The sequence below is a fragment of the Orcinus orca genome, chromosome 6 (assembly GCF_937001465.1).
Source record: "Orcinus orca chromosome 6, mOrcOrc1.1, whole genome shotgun sequence".
NCBI lineage: Eukaryota > Metazoa > Chordata > Mammalia > Artiodactyla > Delphinidae > Orcinus > Orcinus orca.
In genome coordinates this window covers 56,027,669-56,055,413 of record NC_064564.1, presented here as the reverse complement: position 1 = coordinate 56,055,413, position 27,745 = coordinate 56,027,669, and the positions used below count along the sequence as shown (strand labels likewise).

At 34.8% G+C, this 27,745-nt stretch overlaps 1 protein-coding gene across 8 annotated transcripts in view; it reads left to right on the top strand.

Annotated features, from left to right (window-relative positions):
• CCDC171 (coiled-coil domain containing 171) overlaps positions 1 to 27,745 on the top strand; it is a 359,813-nt gene that overhangs the window by 85,728 nt on the left and 246,340 nt on the right. For all 8 annotated transcript variants that reach the window (XM_049710683.1, XM_049710685.1, XM_049710687.1 and 5 more), the window contains 2 exons: positions 2,584 to 2,744; positions 7,636 to 7,774. In XM_049710683.1, coding sequence (XP_049566640.1) covers positions 2,584 to 2,744; positions 7,636 to 7,774 — 300 coding nt within the window. The remainder of the gene's footprint in view (positions 1 to 2,583; positions 2,745 to 7,635; positions 7,775 to 27,745) is intronic.

The following is a 27,745-nucleotide window of genomic DNA, read 5'->3' as shown; positions in this document are numbered from 1 at the left end:
AATTCAAAATTAAGTTTTTCATTGTAGTTATATCACTGGGAATATATAGTTAATAGGTATAAAAATTGTTACATGTGTATTTTTTACTCATATAATTAAAAATTAATATTTGATACCCAACTTAGTGCAATAACTTAGGAAAAAAGCAAAAGTGTGTATTTGAATCATAGATCTATAAATATTGACAAATATTTTTAGTGAGGTACACCCAGTAAAATTCAGTTTCAGAGTAGTTTAAAAGCAAATGAGACTACTGAGTTGTAATTAATCACCATCTTACTATAAATGGGAGTTAAAAATATGTTTGAAGTATTCTGTTATTAAATTTGTTTGGATGCTATGTCATAAAAATGAGAGTAGATTCACAAGAGTGACTTGGAATTGTTTGTCTATTTTTCTTTCAGTTGGATTGGTTTATCATTTGTGATTGAATGTGCATAGTTTCTGAAAGAACATACCAATGTAGATAGAAGAAAATGTTTCCTAGACTTATTAATTTTTACTTGTACACTGGGTTTAGACATAATAACAACAAAGAAAAATAGTTTAAAAGACCAAATTTGAAAATGTACAAAGTTGTATTGTATCTACATATCTATTCTACTTCCTTACTTTAGTGTAAGAGAATAGGTGTTTCAATTAATCCAAAATAGTTTTGGATAATTAGAAATAATTCTGGTGATTACTATTTGTATGGATTAATTTATGAAACATTTTCATATTTCCTACGCTTCGTTTTTTGGTGAGTTCATTTTTCCTAACTCAGGTTATGTTTTGCCATCCCTGGGAAGCTTGTGTCACACAGAGTTCATAGCTTTTTTCTGATTTCATGGCCCTTTGGGCCTGCTTCTGTGACAGGAAGCACTTGCCTATATTCTCTTATGGTCTGTCCTTTCCTAACAAGAGCTGAGACTGTATATTTTCATGATGATTGTATATACCGTGAGCACTACATTGCCTGGCACATATAAAGTGCCTAATAAATATTTATCTAAACACTTATTAAATAGTTATTATATATTTACATTTAATGTTAAATACATATTAATATTAAATAAATGTTGTCTCATTAGGTCTTTGTAGCCACCCTGTAGAGTCTGTATATTATTATTATTATTGTTATTGTTAGTATTTACTGTTTACAGATGAGGAACCTCAGGCTTTTGGAGTTTAATATGCCCAAGGGCATATAAGTTGATTTGTAGAGCTGCGACTCAAACCTGAGACTTACAGTTCTAAAGCCCCATTTTCTATCTAGTGTGAAGCATTTTTTTCCTACCACCCTCCTTTTGTGAGCTTTAGCAAGCTATTTTTTTATTCTTAACTTAATTTTCTAAAAAGATAAAATATTCACATAGTTCAAAAATTAAAACAAAATTGAGGCGATCGGGAACTCTTGCTTTCACTCTTGTTTCTCCTATTGTTCTCTCTTTCCTGCTGCCTATCCTTATTTTTTCCACTTGTTTACCTAAAATATAGCATACTACATACAATAATCTGGACTCTGCTTCTCCCAATATGTATTAACACTACACAGAGAACCATGTAGACAAGTTGCTTTTCAAAAGTTATTTTGTAGCCTTTTTATAGCTACAAATTATTCTTTTATGGATATGCACTTTATCTATTCTACTGTTGGCATATACAGGGAATCTAGTTTTTAAAATGTCTTGTTGTGTAAAATTTCAAGTACATGCAAAAGTAGAGAGAATAGTAAAATGGACTCCCCGTGTACCCATCACTCAGCTTCAAGACTTATCTCACGGGACAATTGTGTTTTATCTATAATATTAGTGCTCTTCTACTCCACCACCCCCAGATTATTTTGAAGCAAATCCTAGATATCATATTACTACACCCACAAATATTTTAGTCAAATTTGATTTTTTTTTTTTTTTTTTTTTTTTTTTTGCGGTACACGGGCCTCTCACTGTTGTGGCCTCTCCCGTTGCGGAGCACAGGCTCTGGACGCGCAGGCTCAGCGGCCATGGCTCACGGGCCCAGCCGCTCCGTGGCATGTGGGATCTTCCCAGACCGGGGCACGAACCCGTGTCCCCTGCATCAGCAGGCAGACTCTCAACCACTGCGCCACCAGGGAAGCCCAATAGTATTATTTGATAATAAAAATTTTGCTTTTCTACAGTAAGAAATCTCCAGGAATAAAAAGATCTGTTAACTTTGTCAGGCTTATAAAGATGTTCATATAATAATGTTTCTCAAAAGAGAGGAAGGATACTTCCCTCTAGTTTTCAAAAACCACTTAATTTATTATGTTTATAAAAAAATGTCCAAATGGGTTAGTAGATCAAAATTAGGCACTTTGATGGGACGCATTATATTGTATCCGCCTGTCCCTTTTCATAGCACAGTTGAGTCTGTATTCTTCCACTCTTCTCTTTCATTACACATGTTGAGAAAGGGAATAAACTGCCCTTTGTTTATTTTCCTTTTTTAAACCAAAAACAGAAAGAAAGACTTGTTTGGATGAACGATAATCTGCTGTTTGATAAAGTATTCTACTCAATTTGAGATTGGTGCTAGTGTTTCCTTTCTTGCTTTAATTACTTTTCTGTCATCTGGTAGTTACGGATTCGAGACCTTGAAGGAGCTTTGCAGGTAGAAAAGGCCAGCCAAGCAGAAGCTGTTGCTGATTTGGAAATGATCAAGAATGAATTCAAAGAAGTTGAAAGTGCATATGAACGAGAAAAGCATAATGCACAAGAGAGCTTTGCAAAACTAAATATGTAAGTGTTATACTGTAAAACTCTCTAAATTAATATTAAGAGTTTATGAAATCTACATGAGTATGAATGTGTAGTACTAGGTAAATATGGAAATGCTCTGTTGGATTTTGAAGTATCATGGGAATTCCTAGGAGTCTCAGAAATGCAGAAATACTTTCTTATACTAGAAAGTAAATATATTAATATATTTTATATTTACTGATGTAATATAGTATCTTTAAGGCCTTGACTTCTAGGCCACCTAAAATGGGCTATGTGGGAGATGGATAATGTTTGAGATATTCGTAAACTGTAGAAATAATAGTAGGAATAATACTGCTACGGGGGCTAACATGTGTGTGGCTCACTTCATACCTAGCATTGCATGGTTTTATTTAATTTATAACACCCTATGAGGTAGCTACTCTTTTTTATCCCTGTTCTACAGATGTGAAAATTGAGGCCTAACGAGGGTAAGGACACACAGCTAAGTGCAGAGTCAGGATCTTTCTGACTCCTATTGATTTTAACCTTTTTCAATTCAAATGTCTATCATCTGAAAAGTTCTGTGAAATTTTTTAAGAAGTTTATAGCTATTTAATATGCTTCCAAAAATAAGTCAATAGTAGACATTTTAAGCCATTTCCTCTCAGAGGAGGAAATGTGTACCACCATTGGTACATGACATGATAATAGGTTGATATATTAGAGTTATGTATTTATTTTTAATGTTTATTTATGACAGTAGTTTTCCATTTACAGTTATAATATAGTTTCCTTTTAAAATACTTCATTTAACTTACGATGTGAGTTAATTTAAAGAAAAGTATTATTTAGAGTTGTGAGTATGGCAGGAATTATAAAGATGGCACTTGAAAGACAAGTTTGAAAAAATTTAAAACTCTTTAACTGTGATTACCTTTATTAGTAATGCTTATAATACATTAAATGAGTAATTCTTAACTGAATTTTCTTGCTTCCTCCAGAATGACTTAAATGACATTCTGTGAACATTATTCTAAGGACTTATGCTCCTTTATTTCCTTTGAATCATATCTTGAATCTGCACATTTATATATAAATATGTTTGAAGGGCCTTTATGTAGCATATAGTACAGGCTTCTTTACTGTTGCTTTGAGGTAATGATTATGACCTACTAGTGAAACTGTAAGAAGTCAGACTGTACTCCCAACAATTAAAGCTTTCCAGCAGTGAAATAATAGGCTTCTTTGGGGAACTAGTGAACTCTCTGCCTTGGAAAGTTCGAAACAGGGGGTAGATGATTCTTTGTCATGGATACCGAAGAAGAGAGCTCTGCAAAGGTTGGATTAGGGGAATTCTAAGATAATTGCTAACGTTTAAGCTCTAAGATTGTAACCTATGCACTTTTAAAATTGGACTCCAGAGCAAATTTTTTCCTTATGTTTGTTTTGCTATTATTTGTGTTTTGGTGCTTGAAAAATTTTACTCAAGTTTTGTATTCCAATAAACACAAACTAACAGTTCTAAATATTAATTATGTATTACAGCTAAGCACCAGCTGACAGTCCTAAATGCTTTAATATAATGTCCCTTATCTGTTTTTCATCCCTATATAACTGTGCTATAATAAAAGTTACTAATAATATTAATAAATAAACAAGAAACAGTAAAAATTAAGTAGTAACTAAAGTCCACGACTCATTGATAGTTTCTGTGACTTCTCTCCCCCATCCCCTCCTTCTTGTCATTGTATGTCATACGACAGCCACTTCCTTTCCATTTATCAGTGGTATGAGAAGGACTGATATGACATGAGGGATGATTGGATAAGTTATTTCATTTTCTACCTATACGTCTGATTCTTTTTCAGAATCGTCTTTAAAATCTTTTAGAGTCACAAACTCTCAAGTATTAATTTTTCAAAGTAGTTCTAAGTTTTGGATAATGTATTTCAAAAGGAGAATTGATATTTTAGGTCTTTAAGGTAAATAATACCTTTAATTTACAACTCTGAGAGCAGTGAGTTTTGGGGTAGGACATTGTTTTACCTTTTGGATAGATCTGATTTAGCAGTTGGTGATAGCGAGGTTATAGAGGAAATGCTGCCTGAACCTTGCAGGTGGTTAAGGGTTTTAAACTTCTGTTTCCTTCCAGGTAGATCTAGGCAGGATCTCATTAAAAGGCAGGAGGAAAAAGCTGTGTGTGTATTTTAGAGTTTTAATTTTGGCCAACAGTTTCATAACAGTGAATATTCCTGCATGAAACTATTTTCAGTGGAATATATATGTATACATATGTAGATGGAATATACATATGTATACATATATATTAGATGGAATATATGTATATATTTAATATATTATTATATATTAAATATTACATATAATAATATAATAAGTAAAATTATTATATATTAAACATATCTTTTGAAGAACTCAGCTAAGAATTTGAATAACAGGCTATTTTAATGAATACATATAATGTATAATTTTAGAAAGAATATATATTCTCTATATTCCTCTAATTAAATTTTCTTAGTTATAAATTTTTTTCCATTGAAAACTTACAATATAAAACTAAAATTTTTCAGTAATTTTTTTTATACTTGAAATTTTTGGCCGCACTGAGCGGCTTGTGGGATCTTAATTCCCCCACCAGGGATCGAACCTGTGCCTTTGGCAGTGAAAGCACAGAGACCTAACCACTGGACCACCAGGGAATTCCCTTCAATGTGTCAGGTCTTCATTAGCTGTTGTAACTAACTGATTGTTGGGCAATGGTAGGGAGAAGATCCTGAAAATCCTTACATCTAGTTTAAGTTTAAATTTAGTTTAAAATAATGCTAGTCAAGGATATGTTACTGAACAGACTGAATCTAAATTTATTTATTTTATTACATTCAGTATTTAGGGACTTCTTTATTTTTCTAAATACATCAACCAAAAGTATAGAAAGAAGTACAAAAGTACTGGGTTGGCCAAAAAGTTCCTTTGGTTTTTAAGTAAAAGACACATTTTTTATTTTCACCAAGAACTTTATTGAACAATGTACTCACCATTTTGTTCCACTAACTTCTGCCATTTTTCAGGCAACTTCATAATTCCATCTTCCCAAAACTTTTTATCTTTTTGAGCAGAGAACTGTTCCAGGTGCCTTTTACAGTTTTCCAGGGAATTGAAATTTTTTCCATTAAGAGAATTTTGTAAAGACCGAAATCAATGGAAATCCGAAGGTGCAATGTCTGGTGAATATGGCGGGTGAATCAGAACTTCCCAGCCAAGCTGTAACAGTTTTTGCCTGATCATCAAAGAAACATGCAGTCTTGCGTTATCCTGATGGAAGATTATGTGTTTTCTGTTGACTAATTCCGGATGCTTTTCGTCGAGTGCCACTTTCAGTTGGTCTAATTGAGAGCAGTACTTGTTGGAATTAATTGTTTGGTTTTCACTCCCTTCCAATCCCACCGTATACACAACATCACCTTCTTTGGATGAAGACCGACCTTTGGTGTGGTTGGTGGTGGTTCATTTCGCTTGCTCCACGATCTCTTCTGTTCCACATTATTGTACACTTTTCATCACCCAATCAACATTGATTGTTCTCAGTTAATGTCTCGATTTGATCACTATCAACTTCACCTGGTCTACCCGACCGTGGAGCATCATACAGCGAGAGATCTCCAGCACAAAACTTCGCAAACCACTTTTGACACGTTCGATCAGTCACAGCACCTTCTCCATACACTGCGCAAATCTTTTTTTTGTGTTTCAGTTGCGTAAAATATGCCAAAAATCTGCCAAAATATGCCAAAAATTTGCTGTTTTCTTCCATCTTCAGTATTCAAATGGCTACACAAAAATTCACCAAATTTGATAAGTTTTTTTAAATGCACGCTGATATGACAGCTGTCACAATACAGTGTAACAAAATTGTTTCGAATGAAGGTAAAGACAACTAAGGTGTACTAGAGCCAAATTACTGAAAAACTGAATGAACTTTTTAGCCAACCCAGTATTATAACTTGTGGCACTATTATTGTTTATGTTCTTGGTAAAAGATAGCCTGAAGATGGCTATTTTTTAAAACAGCTGTACTGTTGTCAAATTCTTAGCTGAACTCTTAAACAACAATAACAACAACAACAACAAAATGGGAATCCAGTAGGAAAGAATGGCTCTTAACTACAAGTTTCCTTCTTCTCCCTTTCCTTTCTTGCCTAAAATCCTCCATCTGTCCAGTCCTGACTCTTCTCTGTTGGATTCAGAGAGACTGGGGCTCCCTTGAACCTTCAGTTTACTCCCGCCCTACTCATTCCCCTTGGGTGGGGCTGTTGGCAGAAGCATAGGAGCCAACTTCTTTGGGTTGTGCATGAGATTACTGACAGCAAGGGCTGTTCACCATTTCACTGGACTCAACTTGGACTTTATTTATAAAATAGCACCAAATACTAGGTGCATTTAATTTTATATTTGCTGATTACTAATTTTTAAATTAAAATTTGATTTTAATAAAGTTAGCACTTGTACATAATCTAAAAAGTAAAATAGTGCTTTTAAGCTCATGAAAAACCACATTTTGGTACCCCATTGCTTTCTACGACCAGTTTCTGCTCCTTTGAAGCAACCAATTTTAATTCTTATAGCTGTTTCTTCTGATATTTAACTTTGTATTTCTAGATAACATGCATATTATGCCACTTTTTCAACTTCCACCTCTACATGTTATCTATTGGCCTCAACTGTTATTCCTTCAGAGTCTTTCATTTAAGAATGTACAATTCTTTCTATTTGAGAAAATGAGAAGTGACCTTTAAAACCTCTGGGCATGAAACCATGATATATAATACATCTGCGACTTGTGTTAAAGTTGTATAATAGGACCTGATAAAAGCATATTTGAAAAACCTGCTCTGACACTTTAACTTTTCAGATTAGAGAGAGAGTATTTCTCCAAAAACAAGAAACTAAATGAAGAAATCGAGGAACAGAAGAAAGTAATTATAGACCTTTCAAAGAGACTCCAGTATAATGAAAACAGTTGCAGTGAATTACAGGAAGAACTTGTAATGGTAAGGATAAAAAAGAAAACCCTATGGCAGTTACTTTATTGGGTCAAATTGGATGTTTAACAGGTTTTTTTTTTCTCACTACATGCCATGAGATAATTGTATGAAAGTAATTTTAGTGGCATTGATATAAAATTTCAAAACTGGAGACACTGTTTACAGCAAAGCTATACATAATAAAACCTCTGTTCTTTGGAATAATTGGGAAAACTAAATGAATTAGTGGAAAGTCTGAATTACAGAGTGTTTTCAAACTGATTCAGGTGTTTTTCTTTTTTTTTTTAAGTGCATAAAACAATGTTACCTAGATGGAGGTGGGGTTAGGGTTTATAATCGGTAGATCTAATGATTTCAAAGACTCCCCCCGCTTTTTTAAAAAATAAATTTATTTTATTTTTGGCTGCGTTGGGTCTTCATTGCTGTGCGTGGGCTTTTCTCTGGTTGCGGCGAGCCGGGGCTACTCTTCGTTGTGGTGTGCGGGCTTCTCACTGCGGTGGCTTCTCTTGTTGGGGAACACGGGCTCTAGGCGCGCAGGCTTCAGTCGTTGTGATACGCGGGCTCAGCAGTTGTGGCTCATGGGCTTAGTTGCTCTGTGGCACGTGGGATCTTCCTGGACCAGGGCTCGAACCCGTGTCCCCTGCATTGGCAGGTGGATTCTTAACCGCTGCGCCACCGGGGAAGCCCTATTTTTATTTTTTAAATTTATTTTTGGCTGTGTTGAGTCTTTGTTGCTGTGCGCAGGCTTTCTCTAGTTGTGGCGAGCGGGGACTACTCTTCGTTGCGGTGTGCTACCAGGGGAGCCCCAAAGACTCCCTTTTATAATCATGTTGAACCTGATCACTCTGTCTCCATTCCCCAATAATCGAGCCTTCACACCATCACCAAATTTATCTTTCTAAAGTATTGATCTGCCCTTGTCACCCTCCATTTATTAAAAAACAATCAATGTCTCCCTGTAGCTTTCAGAATAAAGTCCAACTTCATGTCATGTAATCTAAGGCCCTTTTCTTTGTGGCTCTATGTTAACTTTTCCAGCTTCTTCTATTGCCGTTGCCCTCTCTTTGTCTTGCTTCAGCCACAGTAAAGTACTCTCAGCTTCATAAACACATTATATATCTTCACAGTGTCTTACGTTTGTTCAGACTGTTTATTTTTTGACCCACGTTGACTGAAATGCTCATTCTCTTAACAGATTCCTATATTATCCTGTGATGGTCAGCTCTGAAATTTTGCAGTCTGTGACGCTGTCTATGGTTCCGTCTTTTACTACTTTTTCATCCATCTAAATTCAGAATTCTGCCCCCTCCCAACTTTGTGTTTCCTTAGTTTAGCATCTGTATCATAACACCAAAATCTGATGTGTATTATCACTGCCAAGAGGTTGAGAGTGCATTGAGGCTAACTTCATTTTACATGCCAAGATGCCACAGTAGTACTTGCCTCAGTAGACATTTGTTGGATGGATTTATTTGGTTGATGCACATACTCCTACTCTGCAGTTTGCTCGGAACCCCAAGAGGGAGGGCATAAAGTTTATAGTAATACCCTATTTCCTCTTTGTCTTGTTCTCCACGTACATACCTTCCCCAGAGACTTGGCTACTTCACTTTCGATTATATTCCACAACTCTTAGCGATGTTAGTTACTGAGGAAAATGAATATTTTTTTCCTTGTCCAAAAAGATGGAAACTCAGGGTTATACTAAGAAGTGGTAGCCAAATCAATGCTGCCGAGTTAGAAAGGTAACAATGACAAAGAAAGTAATGACGGGATAACATTTAAACTCTTCATCATTTTCAAATGACCCAGTATTATATCCAGACAGGTGGCCCTCTATCTGTCTTGCTTCAGCCACATTAGAGTACTCTTGGCTTCCTAAACAAATTATATATTTTCATAACTTTCTTGCTTCTGTTTTGGTTGTTCATATTTTTGACCACATTGGCTGAAATGCTCCTTCTTTTCCCGTAACAAATGTCTGTATATCCTCTAATGTTCAACTCTGTCTCCATTTAACTCAGGATATCTAGTTTGTTCTGATAAAGGGATTGATATTATTGCTTACACTGTGGTTGAATTTGTAGTTTGAGTTCTTTGGATGTGGGATTTTAGAAAGCTTAGAGCTCTCTGTGTGGCATGCTGTAGTGCCTATTCACTGTTATGTGCTACCCTAAATTTCATGGGCTATCCCACTTCTTACTTCTGGTTCAGGAGGGTGAATCATGGTAGAGAAAAACACGTCAGAGTCATTGAGCTGAGTATTGGTCTTGCTGTAATCAAACAGTTTGGAAAGTGAGTTATAACTGAGAATGCAATGGTGAAGACATTGTCACCAATATAAGTTGTGTGAATCCTCCTGATTCTGGTCTCCTAGCACTCCAATGACTAGATAAAAGAAGACTGGCTGAATTCACCACTGAATTCAGGGTGCTTTGTGATTAAAAATAATTTACTTGGTGCCAATAGGTTTTTACTTTTTAACTTTTACAATTTGGTGGATGGTCTGAAATAGGCAAGTTGTAGCTCACTAGCAACCACCGTTTGCTTGTTTGGACCATTGGCACTCAGCTTATAAAGCACTATTGTTCTGACTGGTGGAGGAGCCACTGGGATGTTCAGAAACGTATTCAGGTTGCAGCCTAAGTGATCTACAGTTCACATGGTTCAGCCTAACTATTTATATGTTCCTCTCTGTTTTTTCATCTCTCTTAAAGCCCTAGCTTTATGTCTTATTTTCTTCCATCTTTCTGTTTTCTTGTCCTCCTCTTTTTATCCTTCCTTATTATTAGCTTTCTCCTTTAACTTGTTCTGTTTTATTCTTTTTAGAACAGTTGCTTTCTATCTCTTTACCCAACCATAATATGAAATTTAAAAAATATTTAATGAAAATACTATTACTTTAAATAGTAAGTACAGTGTTTTATTTTTTATTAAAAAACATCTGTAGCTTTCTTAAATCATTTTTTGGGTACATAGTCCTTTATTTCCTTTTATTTTTTCTGTAGGTTAGTGGACTTTGAGTTGGGAGGGGAATCTTATAAATTTCTCTCTAAAGAGATATCTGTCAAATCAAGAATTTTAAACCATAAAAAATGGAGTTTATTTTAGTTCTGCATCCTTACAGTCTGTTATTTTTGCTTTGAATTCATAATTGTTTTTGACTGAAGAGAAAATACCTTAAGAAGAGACTTTTACCTTTTGTTTTTGGAAATAAAACTTTGTTTTAATGACATCCTATGATCCTCTGTACCCTAGTGTGTCTTTCCCACAGTTATGTTTCTATTGAACACAATAGTGTCAGCTTTTATAGAATATAGATGGGAAGCATAAGTTAGCTACAGGTAATTTTCCTCTCCCTTTGAGGTAACCACTTGTTTTCTAGTTTAGGTCACATTCATGACCATTATTCAAGTCTTGGTCTTTATTTTCTATGTTGCATTGTAAGAGAAAATTAAGGCCACTTTCCTCTATAGGTTTACTAGTGAGATCAAGGTATTATATATGCAAAGGCTTCAGGAAGTTTTGAGACTTAAAAAAAGCAATTGTATAACCTAAGGTCACATAGTCTCTCAGAATTGGAAGAAACCATAGAGGTCATCCAGGTCAGGATATACACAGTGTCAATAAGCCAGTTGCAAAGTGATAGCTTCCCTGTTTCAAGAGAGAGAATAAAAATATAGAGCATAATTTTGGAAAAGTTCAAACTGGTTATGTTGAGTCTTTTGTTGATATTTAAGGAATATAAACCCAGCTAACATTAATTGTACTTTTATATTCGTGAAATTACTCCTATTCAAGGTGTGGATTTAGAAGATATGATTAGCAAATGAGTAGTATATTATTATTTTTAATGTCATAGAATTAATAGAATTTCAACATAGGACATCTAAGGATTTAACAAAATTAGTTTCATGTTTCATGTTATACACTATTGAATTTGACTTTAAAAAGTTTTGATTAAAGTTGAACTATTAATTTTAAATTCTATGAATTTAATAATGATTTAATCAACTACTAATTAAAACCGAATTTCAAGTTTAAGCTGCTTAGTGATCATGCTTATTAAAGCCCTTCAGAGGTTCAATAGATCCAGTTGGGTCTTTTAGTCATTACTGTGAGGTTTTTTTTTTTTTTTTTGTACTGTGAGTTTTTATATCTGCTTCTCTCGAAGCAGGGGAGCTATCATTTTCAAATTGGTATTAGGATTTGCTTTGTGCTTTCCACAATGAAATTTTTTTAAGTCCATCATTTCTTGAGATTTGTTTTTCTGCCACTCAGTAATATTTAGTTACGGCTCTAGGAGAGACCACATATTGAAAAGGGAATTCTAGTTCTCATGAGGTTTTGCTCAAAGAATATTTTATTCTCTAAAGAACTTGTGATTGAAAATGGTCAAGTGTATATTTTTTCCCTGTACTTTGGGGGCTTGACCGATTATATAATAATAATGATTGCTAGCATTAGATAGGATTTGGGCAAGTGCTTTGATTGCTGTACTTTGTGGTAAAGTAAAAGTTTCTTGATAATATTTTTGCATCAAATGATCAGTTAGGTTTGTTTTAGAAGGACATGTTTCTGGTTTTGCAGGAGGCATTCAAAACTAATGGGCTAATAAAAATTCTATTCTGAATTTTTACTAAAAATTTGTTGATTCCTGCTTCTTCCCAATAATAGGAGTAGTATTTATATATGAGCATTGTTTTTGCTAATATAAACATCACTTTCTGTCTCTCTTAGTGGTCCTTAAAAATTTAATACTATTAAATAGTATTTCTCAAATGTGTGTATGTTTGTATTTGTGTATTTAAATGTGCATTATATGACTGGCTTCCTAAATTTATAATGTGGGCATAAAGCTTTTTGAAATTTATTAATATGTATATTCTTAAGTTTTGAAAATTTAAATCTCATTTTTGACCTGGGAAAAAATAAAATGGTATTGTGTTTGTGTGCGTGTGTGCACATGTGAGTGTGCGTGTGTGTGTGTTTGTGTGCATGTGCATGTGTGTGTGTGTGTGAGAGAGAGAGAGAGAGAGAGAGAGAGAGAGAGAAGGAGAGAGAGAGAGAAAGATAGAGATAGAGGGAGATATTTATATGTCAGGGCCTAAATTGAGATTGGACAGTAGCATTTTCTGAAAAATAAACTAAGTGTAAAGCTGTGTAAGGGAAGATGACAGTTCATCATATGCCATAAGCAATTGGGATCATAGAATGCTCACATCCATGGAAGCAGCATAGGTGAGCAAGGAGGGAAAAAAATAGTAAACTGTTTTATGAAGAAGTAAGAGAGATTAGTTATCTTCAATATGATCAAAGGAAAAGCTGCAGATGGTGATGATTATGAAAGCTAACCAGATCAAATTCAGTTTAGCTGAGCAGGGTCTCCTGGAGTCCTTACAAATGGGCTGCCTATGTGGTAACTGGGTGGAAGATAAGATAAAAAGGTGAGATGTGGAGCATAAGTATGTGATGTCGGTTGCAGGTTCTGATGCTCCTCTGTTCTTTTCAGAATTCCTTTGTAATGGCTTAAAATATACTTAAACTAATTTAAAAGCTTATGTGAGTTCAAAACTGTTCAGAAATTATAGGTGTTACGTATCACTGCTACAAAAGTTCAACCTATTTTTAAAATGCTAATTTCATTAAACAAATCTAGTGACTAAGTAAAGGTATTTATTTTTTACCTGTTTGTTTTTTCTATAATTTTTAACCTTATTAAAAGTTCCCCTTAATTGCTTTTATTCTTATTTATGGTTTGAGTCAACTTTTCCATTGCAGATCAGCAGGGCTCATTTCGCTAATTTCTAGATATAAATGTTTGCATATGCTTTTTTATGTTTTTTTCATGAGTTTGTATTAGAAATTTTTAGTTACATGCATATCCATTTATGATATTCATACATGATTAGCAAAAGTGAGGGATGAGTTTTTATAGGCTCAAAGAAAGATAAGATGATAGAATGACATGTTAGATTAAGCCAGAAATTCATTTACTTTAGCAGTGTGTATAGTATACCAAGGTGGAAATACTACATAGTTCTTTGTCATCTCATTATCTTTCTGGTTAAAGATATTCTATAACCAACCTTGACTCCTCTTTAATAATACATTAAGGTCTGTCAGTCACAAATGTTTCTGAACTTTCTTTGAATATTTTGATATTTTTAGTCCCCTTTCTACACTGGTTGTAGATTCATCATGACATCTATAAAGTAGTTCTTGGTTCATGGTGAGTGATCAATAAATGTTCATCCGAACGTCATCTGGTTAGCCAACATAGCAGTAAGGAACTTTTATTCCTAGGGTAATAAACTCTTTATGTGAATTATGTCCAAGGCAAAAAGAAGTGAGTTCTTTTATCCTACCATTTTGTCTTTTAAACTTCTGTGCATGTTTAGAATTACAGAATTTGTTGAATCAGCATTTTAACATTTAACCTAAACTTACTCTTTATGTCACACAATAAAGCATGTTAATCAAAAATTAGAAACTTAGTATTTTATCTTGCTTTGCACTTTGTTTTTGACCCAGCAGTTTTGTTTATTTAGTTGGTAGGTTCTGTAGAATTTCTTGCATATCAAAAGGCTACTAAGAGAACTAACAGCTTTGAGAACAAAATTTAAATATAAGTGCAATCCACACTTAAAAAAAGTCCCAGATGTTTTCTCTATATGAATGAAGAATGGAAGCTTCATTTATAAAACAAAAACAATTTATTAGGAAAAAAATTGTCAACTGTAAAAAGAAAAGGACACTTTGCTGTACACTTGAAACTAACACAATTTTGTAAATCAACTCTACTTCAGTAAAAAACAATGAAAAGGACAGTTTTTCCGGTCATAACCTGGTTCATAAACCTATTAGATGTAAGTAAAGTTTGTATTGGCTGTATTATGAGACTATGACCCAGATATCTCTGTAGAAAATTATAATACTACTAATTATAAATAGAATAGCAACTTTAAGGCATAGTTAATTAATTCTTTTTAAGCCTTTCATTCATCAAATCTTTTCTTTATTGTTTGAAAAATTTTACACTAATCAGTGTTTCCTGGCTAATTTGACATTAAATTTGGTTTTAAACTGTAATGGTATTGAAATTTTAGTTCATCTTTTTAAAATTGAAATATAGCTGATGTACAATATTATGTTAGGTTATACAACATAGTGATTCAACATTTAAATACATTATGAAGTGATCACCATGGTAAGTCATCTAGTAACCATCTGTCCCCATACAAAGTTATTATGGTATAATTGATGATATGCCTTATGGTGTATAATACATCCCTGTGACTTATTTATTCTATAACTGGAGGTTTGTACCTCTTGATTCCCTTCACCTACTTCACCCATTCCCCCATCTCCCCTCTGGCAACCACCATTTGTTCTCTGTATCTATGAGTCTGTTTTCATTTTGTTTTGTTTATTTGTTTTGTTTTTTAGATTCCACACGTGAGATTATATGGTATTTGTCTTTTTCTGTCTGACTTATTTCACATATTTAGCTCATTGTTTAGTCAGTACCGAACCCTACACTTGAAAGAGAAGAATTATTGTTGAACTAGGAATTTAACTGAACCTTTATATTAAGCTGACTCCAAGTATGCAATTTTTCTGGAATTCTACATTTATACTTATGTAAATTTTTATTCCTTGAGATTGATGGGGACTTACCTCAGTTGGCATTTCATAATAGAAAAACATATATTTTGGTGACAGATTGATCTGGGTTTTAATCACAACTCCATCTCATAATAGTTGTGTGACCTTTAGTGATATTATCCCTCTGAATCTGTTTGCTCATTGTAAAATGGTGCTAATAATATCTACTGTGCAGGATTTTCAGTGAGCATTAAAGATAATATATGTATTGAAATAATAGAGTGTGTGTATATGCATGTAATTTGTGAATATGATGCTGGATTTCCTCTGGAAATATACTTCTATGACAATATTAGGAAAATGCTGAATAAGAAGTCCTAGGATACTAAACCTTTAGGACATTAAAATATATTGTAGGGAAGAACTTCTGAAATGATGGAGTAAGGAGCTTGGTGAACCTAACAAAAAAAAATTTAATTGGTGAAAAATTAAAAAAACAACCACAAAAAACCAACCATATAAAGCTCTGAAAAGTGTCCTAAGGGCAAAGGAGAAACTTTCATTCAAGAAAATCTACTAATCATCAAAATTAAAAACCTTAGTTCTTCAAAGAACACCATCAGAAAAGTAAAAAGACAACTTATAGAACGGGAGAAAATATTTGCAGCTCATATATCTGATAAAGGAGTTTTAACTGAAAGAACTCTTATAACTCAACAATAGAAAGACAACCTAATTGAAAACTGGACAAAAGATCTGAAAAGAGACTTCTCCATAGAAAATATATAAATGGCCAGTAAACACATAAAAAGCTGCTCAGTATCCCTAGTCATCAGGAAAATGCAAATCAAAACCATAATGACATATTGTATCACATACACTAAGATGACTATAATAAAAAGGACATGTAATAGCAATTATTGGCAAGGATGTGAAAGAATTGGAATCCTCAGGGCTTCCCTGGTGGCGCAGTGGTTGAGAGTCCGCCTGCCGATGCAGGGGACACGGGTTCGTGCCCCGGTCCAGGAAGATCCCACATGCCGCGGAGCGGCTGGGCCCGTGAGCCGTGGCCGCTGAGCCTGCGCGTCCGGAGCCTGTGCTCTGCAACGGGAGAGGCCACAACAGTGAGAGGCCCGCGTACCGCAAAAAAAAAAAAAAAAGAATTGGAATCCTCATACAGTTATGTTGGGAATGTAAAATGATGCCTCCACTTTGGAAAATAGTTTGGAAGTTCCTCAAAATGTTAAAATTGGAGTTACCATATGACTTAGTAATTGTACTCCTAGGTATATACCCAATAGAAATGAAAATATACATCTATATTCATAGCAGCATTTTTTTTTTTTTTTTTTGTGGTACATGGGCCTCTCATCTCCCGTTGCGGAGCACAGGCTCCGGACGCGCAGGCCCAGCGGCCATGGCTCACGGGCCCAGCCGCTCCGCGGCACGTGGGATCTTCCCAGTCTGGGACACGAACCCGTGTCCCCTGCATTGGCAGGCAGACTCTCAACCACTGCGCCATCAGGGAAGCCCCACAGCAGCATTTTTGATAACAGCAAAAAAATTGAAACAGCGCAAATGTCTATCAGCTGATGAATGGATGAACAAAAGTTGATAAAAACATAACATGGAATATTATTCAGGGATAAAAAGAAAGAAAGTACTGATCAGTGGTTAAAAATGGATAAACCTTGAAAACATTAAGCTAGGTGAAGGAAACCAGACACAAATGCCAGACATATAATCTATAATTCAATTTATATGAAATATCTAGAGTAGGCTATCTGTAGAGATAGAAAGTAGATTAGGGTTGCCTAGGGTTGAAGGGATTGGGAGAAAATGGGGCGTGACTGCTAATGGGAATGGGATCTCTTTTTGGGGTGATGAAATTGTTCTAAAATTGATTGTGGTGATGGTTGAGCAACTCTATGAATGTACTAAAAACCATTGAATTGTGTACTTTAAATGGATGAATTATGTAAATTGTATCTCAAGCTATTGAAAATAAGAAAATCTAGTAAATTTCAGTAAGAACAGCAAGAGTGTGGCATTTGAGTGATGGCTGGTTCCATAACCCCTTTTCTACCCCCTGCTCCTTGTTACAGAACCTCTACCCTGGGCTGTTGCAGCCAAGAGGATGATCCCTTCCTCTCTCTGTAGCTCCAAGGCTGGGGCTATGCGTTCATTGTAGGAGAGGTACACTGCTGGAATTTCTCATCTCTCAGACCCCTGTGTTGTAGCAACTCTATTCCAGGCAAGCGGGGCTGAGAGGACCAGATCTCTCTTCCTCTACCCAGCTTTCACTTGGAATGTAGTAGTTCTACCCCAGGCATGGCAGGCCAAGAATATTGGGGCCAACTGCCCTTGCCCCAGAACACCACGGCTTGCACTTGGTCCCTTAGAGAGCAGGATTGTTGTTTTGGAAAAGTGGGTCCTCACTCCCAACTCCAATGCAGTGGCACAGGAGTTCTACCCAGGGGGATAGGCTGGCTGGCTGTAAGGGGAAAGAGCTCTGCAGCTCTGTTTAAGGGGACTGACCTTATTTGAAATAAGATGAGTGAAAACTGAAACAACGTATCATATCTTATAAGATGCAGCTAACACAGTGCTTAAGAGGAAAATTTATAGCTGGAGTCACTTGTATTAAAAAACATCCTTAAATTAGTAACCTAACGTTTCACCTTAAGAAACTAGAAAAAGAAGAGCAAACTAAACCCAAAACAAGTGGAAGAAAAGAAACAATAAAGATTAAAGCAGAAACAAAAGAAATAATAATATGGAATAATAGAGGAAATCAATGAAACCAAAAGTTGATTCTTTGGAAAGATAACTAAATTGATTAACATTTAGTTAGACTGATCAAGGGAAAAAGAGAGGAGACTCAAATTATTAAAATCATGAATGAAAGAGGGGACACAACTATTGACTATACAGGAATAAAAGAATTATAAGAGAATACTGTGAACAACTATATGCCAACAAATTAGATAATTTAGATGAAGTGGACAGATTTCTAGAAAGACACAAACTACCAAAACTGGTAAAGAAGAAATAGAAAATCTGGATAGACCTATAACAAATAAAGAGATTGACTTAGTAATCAAGAAACTTTTCTTAAAGGAAAGTCCAGGCCCAGAAGGCTTCACTGGTGAATTCTACTAAATGTTTAAGAAGAATTAACACCAATTCTTCACAGATTCTTTCGAAAAAGAGAGGAGGCAACACTTCCCCTCTCATTATGTGAAGTTAGTTTTATTACCCTGATAACAAACCAAAGACATAGCAAGAAAAGAAAACTCAGACCAGTATCCCTTTTGAGTATAGATGCTAAAATCCTCAACAATATGCTAGCAAACCAAATCCAGCAATTTATAAAAAAGATTTTACACTATGATCAAGTGGGATTTATTCCATAATGTAAGACTGGTGTAACATCTGAAAATCAATTAGTTAATAGACTTTATTAATAGAATGACAAAAACCAATGATCATCTCAATAGACAGAGAAAAAATTTGATAAAGTTCAACATTTTTCATGATAAAGATGCTCAACAAACTAGGAGAAGAAAGGATCTTTCTCAACCTGGTAAAGAGCATCTATGAAACACCTAGAGCCAACATCAAAGTTAATGGTGAAAGACTGCTTTCTTTCCAAGATCAGGAACAAGACAAGGATGTATACTCTCACCATGTTTAGTCAACATTGTACTGGTGGTTCCAGCCAGGGCAATAAGGCAAGAAAAAGAAATAAAATGCATTAATTTTGGAAAGGAAGAAGGAAACTATCTATTTGCAGATCATGTAATCTTGTATATTAGAAAATTATAAGGAATTCACACACACACAACTATTAGAAATAATAAATAAGTTTAGCAGGGTTGCAGGGTACAATGCAAGATCAATACCAAAATCAATTGTATTTCTATACACCAGCAATGAACAATCCAAAGATGAAATAAAGGAAGCAATTTCATTTATGATAGTGTCAAAAGGAATAGAGTACTTAGGAGTAACAACAAAAGAAATACAAGAATTGTATGCTGAAAACTAGAAATCATCACTTAAAAAAATTAAACAAGATCTAAGTGAATGGAAAGACATTATATGTTCATGGATCATAAGAACTAATATTATTACTTGTTAAGATATTAGTACTCCTCAGACTGATGTATAGATTCAGTGCAATCTCTATCAAAATCCCAGCTGGATTTTTGGAGATACTGACAAGCTGATTGTAAAATTCGTATGGAAATGCAGGAGACAGAATAGCTAAAATATCTTGCAAAAGAAGAGTAAAGTTGGAGGAGTAACACTCCCCAATTTTAAAGCTTACTACAGGGCTATAGTAATCAAGACAGTGTGGTATTGGCATAATGTCGGCATATAGATCAATGGAAAAGAATTGAGAGTACCGAAATAAACCCCTACAATTATGTTTAATTGTTTTTGAAAAGGGTGCCAAGTTAATTATATTAAAAGAGTAATATTTTTCAGCAAATGGTGCTGAAAAAACTGGGTATCCACAAGCTAGAGAATGAATTTGAACCCCTACACAAAAGTTAAATGGTTCATAGGCCCAAGTAGAATAGCTGAAACTACAAACTCTTAGGCAATGATTCTTTAGGAGCCACAGCAAAAGCACAAGTGACAAAAAAATAGATACAATGATATGAAAATAGATACAAATAGATACAATGTATCTACAAATAGATACAATAATTCACCAAAATTAAAAACTTCTGTACTTCAAAGGATACTGTAAAGAAAGTGAAAACACAATCACAAAGTGCTAGAAAACTTTTGCAAATCAAGTGACTGATAAAGAACTTGTATTCAGAATGTATAAATGCCTCTCACATCTTAATAATAGAGAAATAACAATTAAAAATATGCTAAAAGTTTAAGTGGACATTTCTTCAAAGAATATATACGAATGGCCAATAAGCATGTTAAAAGATGTTCAAAATCATTAATCAGGGATATGCAAATCAAAACCACAATGAGATACCTCTTCACACTCATTTACATGATTATAATTAAAAAATGGACAGTAGCAAGTTTTGGTGAACATGTGGAGAAGTTGGAATCCTCACACTTTGCTGGTGGGAAGGTAAAAAATCGAAGCCCCTTTGGAAAAACATTTGGCAGGTTTTTAAAGAGTTAAACGTAGAGTGCCCATAAGACTCAGTAGTTTCACTCCTAGGTATATAACCAGGAGAAGTGAAAACATACATCCACATAAAAACCTGTACATGGATGTTCGTAGCAGCATTATTCATAATAACCAAAAAGTGGAAACAACCCAACTGTTTTTCAACTGATGAATGGATAAAGTGTGACTTATCCCTATGATGTAGTATTATTTAGCAATAAAAATAAACAAAATACTTATACATACTATAACACGGATGAACCTTGAAAATATTATTCTTTGTGAAAGAAGTCAGTCATAAAAGGCTGTATTTTATGATTGCATTTATATGAAGTGTCCAGAAGAGGCAAATCTATGGAAACAGAAATAAGAATGGTGGTTGCTCAGGAGCTGGGTGTGGAAATGGGAGAATGGAGAGTGGTAGTCAATGCATATGGCATATATTTTAGTGGGGACAACATTGTTCTAAATTTAGACTGTGGTTATGATGGCACAATTCTGTGAATATACTAAAAACATTGAATTGCACACTTTAATTGGGTGAATTGTATGTTATGTCAATTATATCTCAGTAAAAATAAAAAGTAAAGTTACCATAATTAAGAATTGATACTGACAAAATAGAGAAATCAATGAAACAGAGAGTTCAAAAATAGCTATGGATATGTATGGGAATTTAATGTGTGGTAAAGTTGCATGCATAAAGGAAAAAACTTCAGCTCTGAGGAAAAACATACTTATGTGTCTCCTCTCTCTACATGCAACGTTGCTCACACAGAACACTGGCAGTCACCAAGTGTGTGTAGATTTCCCCGCACCAAACAATTCTGCCACACCAGCTACGTGTCCTACAGCTGAACTCAATTCTGACATTATGTACTTGGAGATAGTGTCAGATCCCACAAGTTAAGAATTCAGTTCCATAAGACTGCTCCCCCCTCCCCCCCTTCCCTACACACACACACACACACACACACACACACACACACACACACACACTCAGAGGCCAGCTGCAAGTGTTTCTGACCACCCGGCTATAAATCGGAGGTTTCCAGAACTTCCTTCTCAGGTTCCATTAATTTGCTAAAGGGGCTCACAGAACATAGGAAAACAGTTTATTTACTAGATTGCAGGTTTGTTTGTTTTTATAAAAGTATAACTCGGGAACGGCATAGGGCAAGGTATGTGGGAAGAGTCTCTGAGCTTCCATGCTCTCTGGATATGCCATCCTACCGGCATCTCCAGGTGTTTCCCAACCCAGAAGCTCCTGGAACCCCATTCTTCTGCGTTTTCATGGAGGCTTCATTATGTAGGCATGATTGATTAAATCACTGGTCATTGGTGATTTTACTTATTTATTTATTTATTTTTGGCTGTGTTGGGTCTTCGTTGCTGTGCGCGGGCTTTCTCTAGCTGCGGTGAGCAGGGACTATTCTTTGTGTTGGTGCACGGGCTTCTCGTTGCTGTGGCTTCTCTTGTTGCAGAGCATGGGCTCTAGGCATGTGGGCTTCAGTAGTTGTGGCACGCAGGCTCAGTAGTTGTGGCTCGCAGGCTTAATTGCTCCACGGCATGTGGGATACTCCGGGACCAGGGTTTGAACCCGTGTCCCCTGCCTTGGCAGGTGGATTCTTAACCACTGCACCACCAGTGAAGCCAGCCATTGGTGATTGATTCAACCTCTAGCTTCTCTCTCCTCCCAGGAGGTTGCGGGGGGGGGGGGGGGGTGGAACTGAAAGTTCCAACCTTCTAATCACATGGTTGGTTCCCCTGGCAACCAGCCCCCATCCTTAGGTTATCTAGGGTCTTTCCAAAAATCAACTCATTAACATAAAATTCAGATTTGGTTGAAAGGAATTTTGACACCCGTTTCACCTTTATCACTCTGAAGCTATTTTGGGAACTGGGAGCAAAACTAAATAGTATAACAAAAGATGCCTTTATGGCTCTTATACAGGAAATTACAAGGGTTTTAGGAGCTTTGTGCCAGGAACCATGGGTGAAGATCAAATATATATTCCTTATTATAAATCACAATGTCATACAGTATGCCAAATCAATGTATAAAGATAGATTATCTCATAGTTTTTAAATAACTGGCTATACATAAGAGGAAACAATATAAGTCCCTGCCATATTGCTTATATCAAACAAATTCTAGATTGATCAGAGTCATAAAAGAGGAAGATAAAGAGGGAGGGGATATAGGTATACATATAGCTGATTTACTTCATTGTACAGCAGAAACTAACACAACATTGTAAAGCAATTTTATTCCAATAAAAAAAAAAGCCCCAAAAGAAAAAGAGAATTTAAGTGTTTTATAATCTTGGAGCAAGGAAAGTACGACACAAAATCTAGAAGTCCCAAAGCAAATTATTGATAAATTTGATTACCTAAAAAATTTTTGTTTCTAAGAATGTAGTCAGAAGGCAAATGACAAATTGGCAATAATGATTTGCAACATGTATGACAAAGTGATTGTTTCCATAATTTGCAAAGGAATGTAATAAATCACTATGGAAAATGTGGACAATGTAATATAGAAATGGGCACATGAAAAGGCAGTTCACAGAAAAAGAAATACAGGTGGCTCATAAGCATATGAAAAAATGCTTAATCTTATTTAAAATTAAAGAAATACACAGTAAAATAAGTTGATAATGCTTACCATTGGAAGGGTATGGGGAAATAGGCACTTCTGCTATTCATGGTAGTTTACACAAGTTGGACTCTTTAGAGAGCAGTTTGATAACCCTTGTCTAAAAATAGCTGTACATACCCCTTTGCCCATCAAATTTATTTCTAGGAGTTTATTGAGTAGATATAGTTGAATGTGCATGCAAAGATATAGAAGTACACACGTAAGGATGTATATTGTAGTATTGTCACTAGTAGAAAAAATGCAAATAACCTATAAATCTTAGCAGTAGGGGACTGGTTAAATTCATTTACAATGGATAAATTAATTCATCTAAACAATGAAGTGCTATGCAACTGAAAAAATGTGATGAGGAAAGGTGTTAAGAGACATACTATGAATGAAAAAATAAGTTATATACTATGATCCTATTTGAATTTAAAATTGTATGTAATATATATTTATATAAATAAAATTTTTATTATCTAAAATATAGTTTTATTATATATAAAATTATATATTAAAATTTCTATAATTATAAAGCAAACTCTGAATAAAACGTACCTATGAGGATTGAGTTACCTTCTCTTTTTCTCAATTGCTTGATTTTTTACTGCAAGGATAATATAGATAAACTCAAAGAATTTAATAGAATACTTAAATGTTTAATAATTAAAAGTAATGATTGGACCTCCCTGGTGGCGCAGTGGTTGAGAGTCCGCCTGCCGATGCAGGGAACACGGGTTCGTGCCCCGGTCTGGGAAGATCCCACATGCCGCGGAGCGGCTGGGCCCGTGAGCCATGGCCGCTGAGCCTGCGCGTCCGGAGCCTGTGCTCCGCAGCGGGAGAGGCCACAGCAGTGAGAGGCCCGCGTACTGCAAAAAAAAAAAAAAAAAAAAAAAAAAGTAATGATTAAAAATAACTTTACAATGTATTATCACATATATATAATTGGTGCTTTATAAATACTATGTTTTTTCAGATCAACTTTGATTGGTGCCCATTGGTAATAATATATTCCATTTTGACTCTTACTTATTTAATCTTTTAATAACTAAAATTTGGTGTTTCTTTTTCTATGGATATAAATCTTATGTCGGTCTGTGAGTCTGTACTTTGATAATATCCAGAAATCTTCATTTGGGCCTCTTTGCTCAATTGGTCCTCATAGTGTTTCCTAACACGTTAACAATATGTATGCTTATTTGCTATGGGAAAGTGTTTTTTGTTTGTTTGTTGGCTTGTTTTATTTGCAGTTTTTCAAAAATCTAATTGAATTTTGAATTTAATAGGTACACATAATACATGATTTCGAAGATAAAACGTTATACAGTGTAAAGTAAAATTTCTTTCTTCCCAACCTTTGGCCACCAAGATTCTCTTCCCAGAGGCAACCCTAGTTACTACTTTCTTGTGATTCTGTGTAGCGATTCTCTATATTTACAGATATGCACACACACACACACACACACACACACACACATGAATTTTACACACATAGTAAAATGGTAGCATATTAAATATACTGTTCTCTTTTTCCCCCCTGATATTAACTTGTTTAATATGACGACATTAAAAAGCATGTTACTAATGATATGCTAATGCAGAAAATTTAAAGTCTGGTTTTGTTTGTTTAGTTTTACTTCCCAACTCAGAGGGCTTTCAGTTGGACATTGGATCTTTTATTTTATAGTAGAACATACCTTTTCCACCTCCTCTTTTGTTTTTAACTCCAAGATATAGCTTAGAGATCTTTCCATATTAGGATATGAAGAAGAGCTTCCTCCTTCTATTTAAAGTCATTGTGGATGAATCCTAATTGATTTAACCATCTTCTGTTGATGGCATGTTGGTAGCATGTTTAATATGATATTTAACTCCTATTTTATCTACTCAGTATTGTCTAGGTGCTGGGGATACATTGATGAGGACAAAAAATAAAAGACCATATTTTTATTGAGCTTGAATTCAATGAGATAGACATTAATAAAAGACCTACTCAAATAAATGTGGAATTACAACTCTAATAAGTGCTGAGAAGATTCTAATAGAGGGAATTGATATACTCAGGGAGTAAAAGATAGCTTTTCCAAAAAAGTGATAGTTGAACTGATGTCTAAAGACAGAATTATTAGTTTTGCATATTTTACAGATGAATTTTGTCCTGTAATATCTATATCCATTTCTTCTGTTTCTATTAAGCATGCCTCTATCTCGTGAGCTTTTAAACATGCTTAAGTTTCTCACTTATTAAAAAAACCAAAACTCTTCTCCATCCCTACTCTTCTTTCCAACTACTGCCCTTTATCTCCCCTTCTCTTCTTACCAAAAAAGTGTTGTCTAAACTTCCCGTTTCCATTTACTTATCTCTCACAAAATCAAGACAAAAAAGTACAGGCTTACTCCTGCTTTGACCTGTTCTAGTCTGGGTTATAACAGATTTCATCATGGTCACCAGTGACTTCCATGTCCGGTGAACACTTATTAGTCTCCATTTTGCTTGAATATTCTGTGACATTGGACATTGGACAGGTGACACTGAAATGTTTTTTTAATCTTGGTTTTCATGACATTATCCTCTTCTGTTTTTCTTCCTCCTTTTCTGGTCTTCTTTGCTGACTTTTTCTTTTCTAAGTATTAAATTCTGGAGTTCCTTAGTCTTTATCCAAGGCTCTTTTCTCTTCCCATCAAACAGTCTCAAGGCAAGCTTCACATATCCCTAGATGATTCCCAAGCCTATATCTGACTTCTCTTCTGAGCTTTATACCATTATGTCCAGCTGCCTCCAGTATTTTTCTACTTTATTTGTTCTTTGTTAATTCAAATATATTTAGGGTCTGTTATTTGCCAGATATTCTACTGGTGCTGGGAGTCTCGTAAAGGTATTTTAATGGAATATGATCAAAACAGAATTTATGATTTACACTCCCTGCCAAAAACAAGCAAACAAGTAAATAAACAAACAGAAATAGCCAAAATAAGACCTTTTCTACTTCCGTCGTTCTCACTGAAGTACTGAAATATGCCCAATTCTTCTAGTCCAAAACCTTGGAATCAGTCTTTTTTTTTAAATTTATTTTTTAAATTTAATTTTGGCTGCGTTTTCTTCATTGCTGCACGCGGGCTTTCTCTAGTTGCGGTGAGCGGGGGCTACTCTTTGTTGCGGTGCGCAGGCTTCTCATTGTGGTGGCCTCTTTTGTTGCGGAGCACGGGCTCTAGGTACGCGGGCTTCAGTAGTTGTGGCTCGTGGGCTGTAGAGCACAGGCTCAGAGGTTGTGGTGCACGGGCTTAGTTGCTCTGTGGCATGTGGGATCTTCCCGGACCAGGGCTCGAACCCGTGTCCCCTGCATTGGCAGGCGGATTCTTTTTTTTTTTTCTTGTATCCTTAGTGTATTGTATCTATAGATCATATTGGGAAGAATTAGTATCTTAACAATATTGAGTCATTTGACCTTTGAAATGGTGTATCTCTCCATTTATTTAAGCCCTTTAAAATTTCAGCAATGTTTTGAAGTTTGTAGTATACAGGTCTTGCACCTTTTTTGTCAGATTTATTCCTAGCTATATCATATTTACTTATTATAAGTGGTATTTAAAAAATTAAGTTTCTTATTATTCACTTCTACTATATAGAAATAGAATTTCAATTTTGATGTTATATTCTACAGCATTGCTAAACTCACTTATGATCCTTATAACTTTTTGTGGATTCCATCAGATTTTCTGTATAAATTTTTCTTTTTTGTTGTTTTTTTTTTCACACACACACACTGTATTTTATTTTTACAAGATTATAAATAAACTAAAAAACAAAAACAAAAACAAACAAACAAAAAAGGTTATAAATAAACTGACACCAAGCATTGTAAATGGATGGCCACAACAAAAGCAGCAGTGATTGCAATTATCAAACACGAAACACAATCATACTGTGTCATAATATTGACATTCAGTCCAGTAACCCTCCACTGTAACAGGTCCTTTACTTTGCAGTGAAAATTGATTTGTATATTTTTTGCCTCTGAATCCTTGTGGGATTTTTTTTTAAATTCAAACAGAAAGTCACAAAAATCATAGTCATCCTCATCAGTTCACTCAGTCCCATGTAATTAATTTTTTTTTCTCATCTTGATCTTTTGTTAGCACTTTTATGAATTCATCAGTTTTCCATTAGAGTTCTAAAAATGCTTATTAATTCAGTTCAGCAGTATAGTCAGTTACCAGAAACCTGTACTTGTCAGAGTCTTTTCCATGAATTCCTTGAAGATGAAACCCTTTTATAGGAACATTTTTGCAAAAGCATCAGAGTACACCCAGAATTGTCTGTAAATGACAGAAGACTTAAAAATGACCATGGTTAAAGATTTGATGCAAGTTCATAATAATGCAATTGACAAGGAAATTTAGTTATTTCTGAGATACACATTTTAAAGTAATAACTAGAATTATGACTTATAACATTATACCACAACATACAAGATTTTTAGACATTTCATGTAATGTCTGAAACATTTATATTAACATATTTCCATACAAATAACCCAAAGAAAGTTTAGTATTAGTTGTTTTTTGTTTGTTT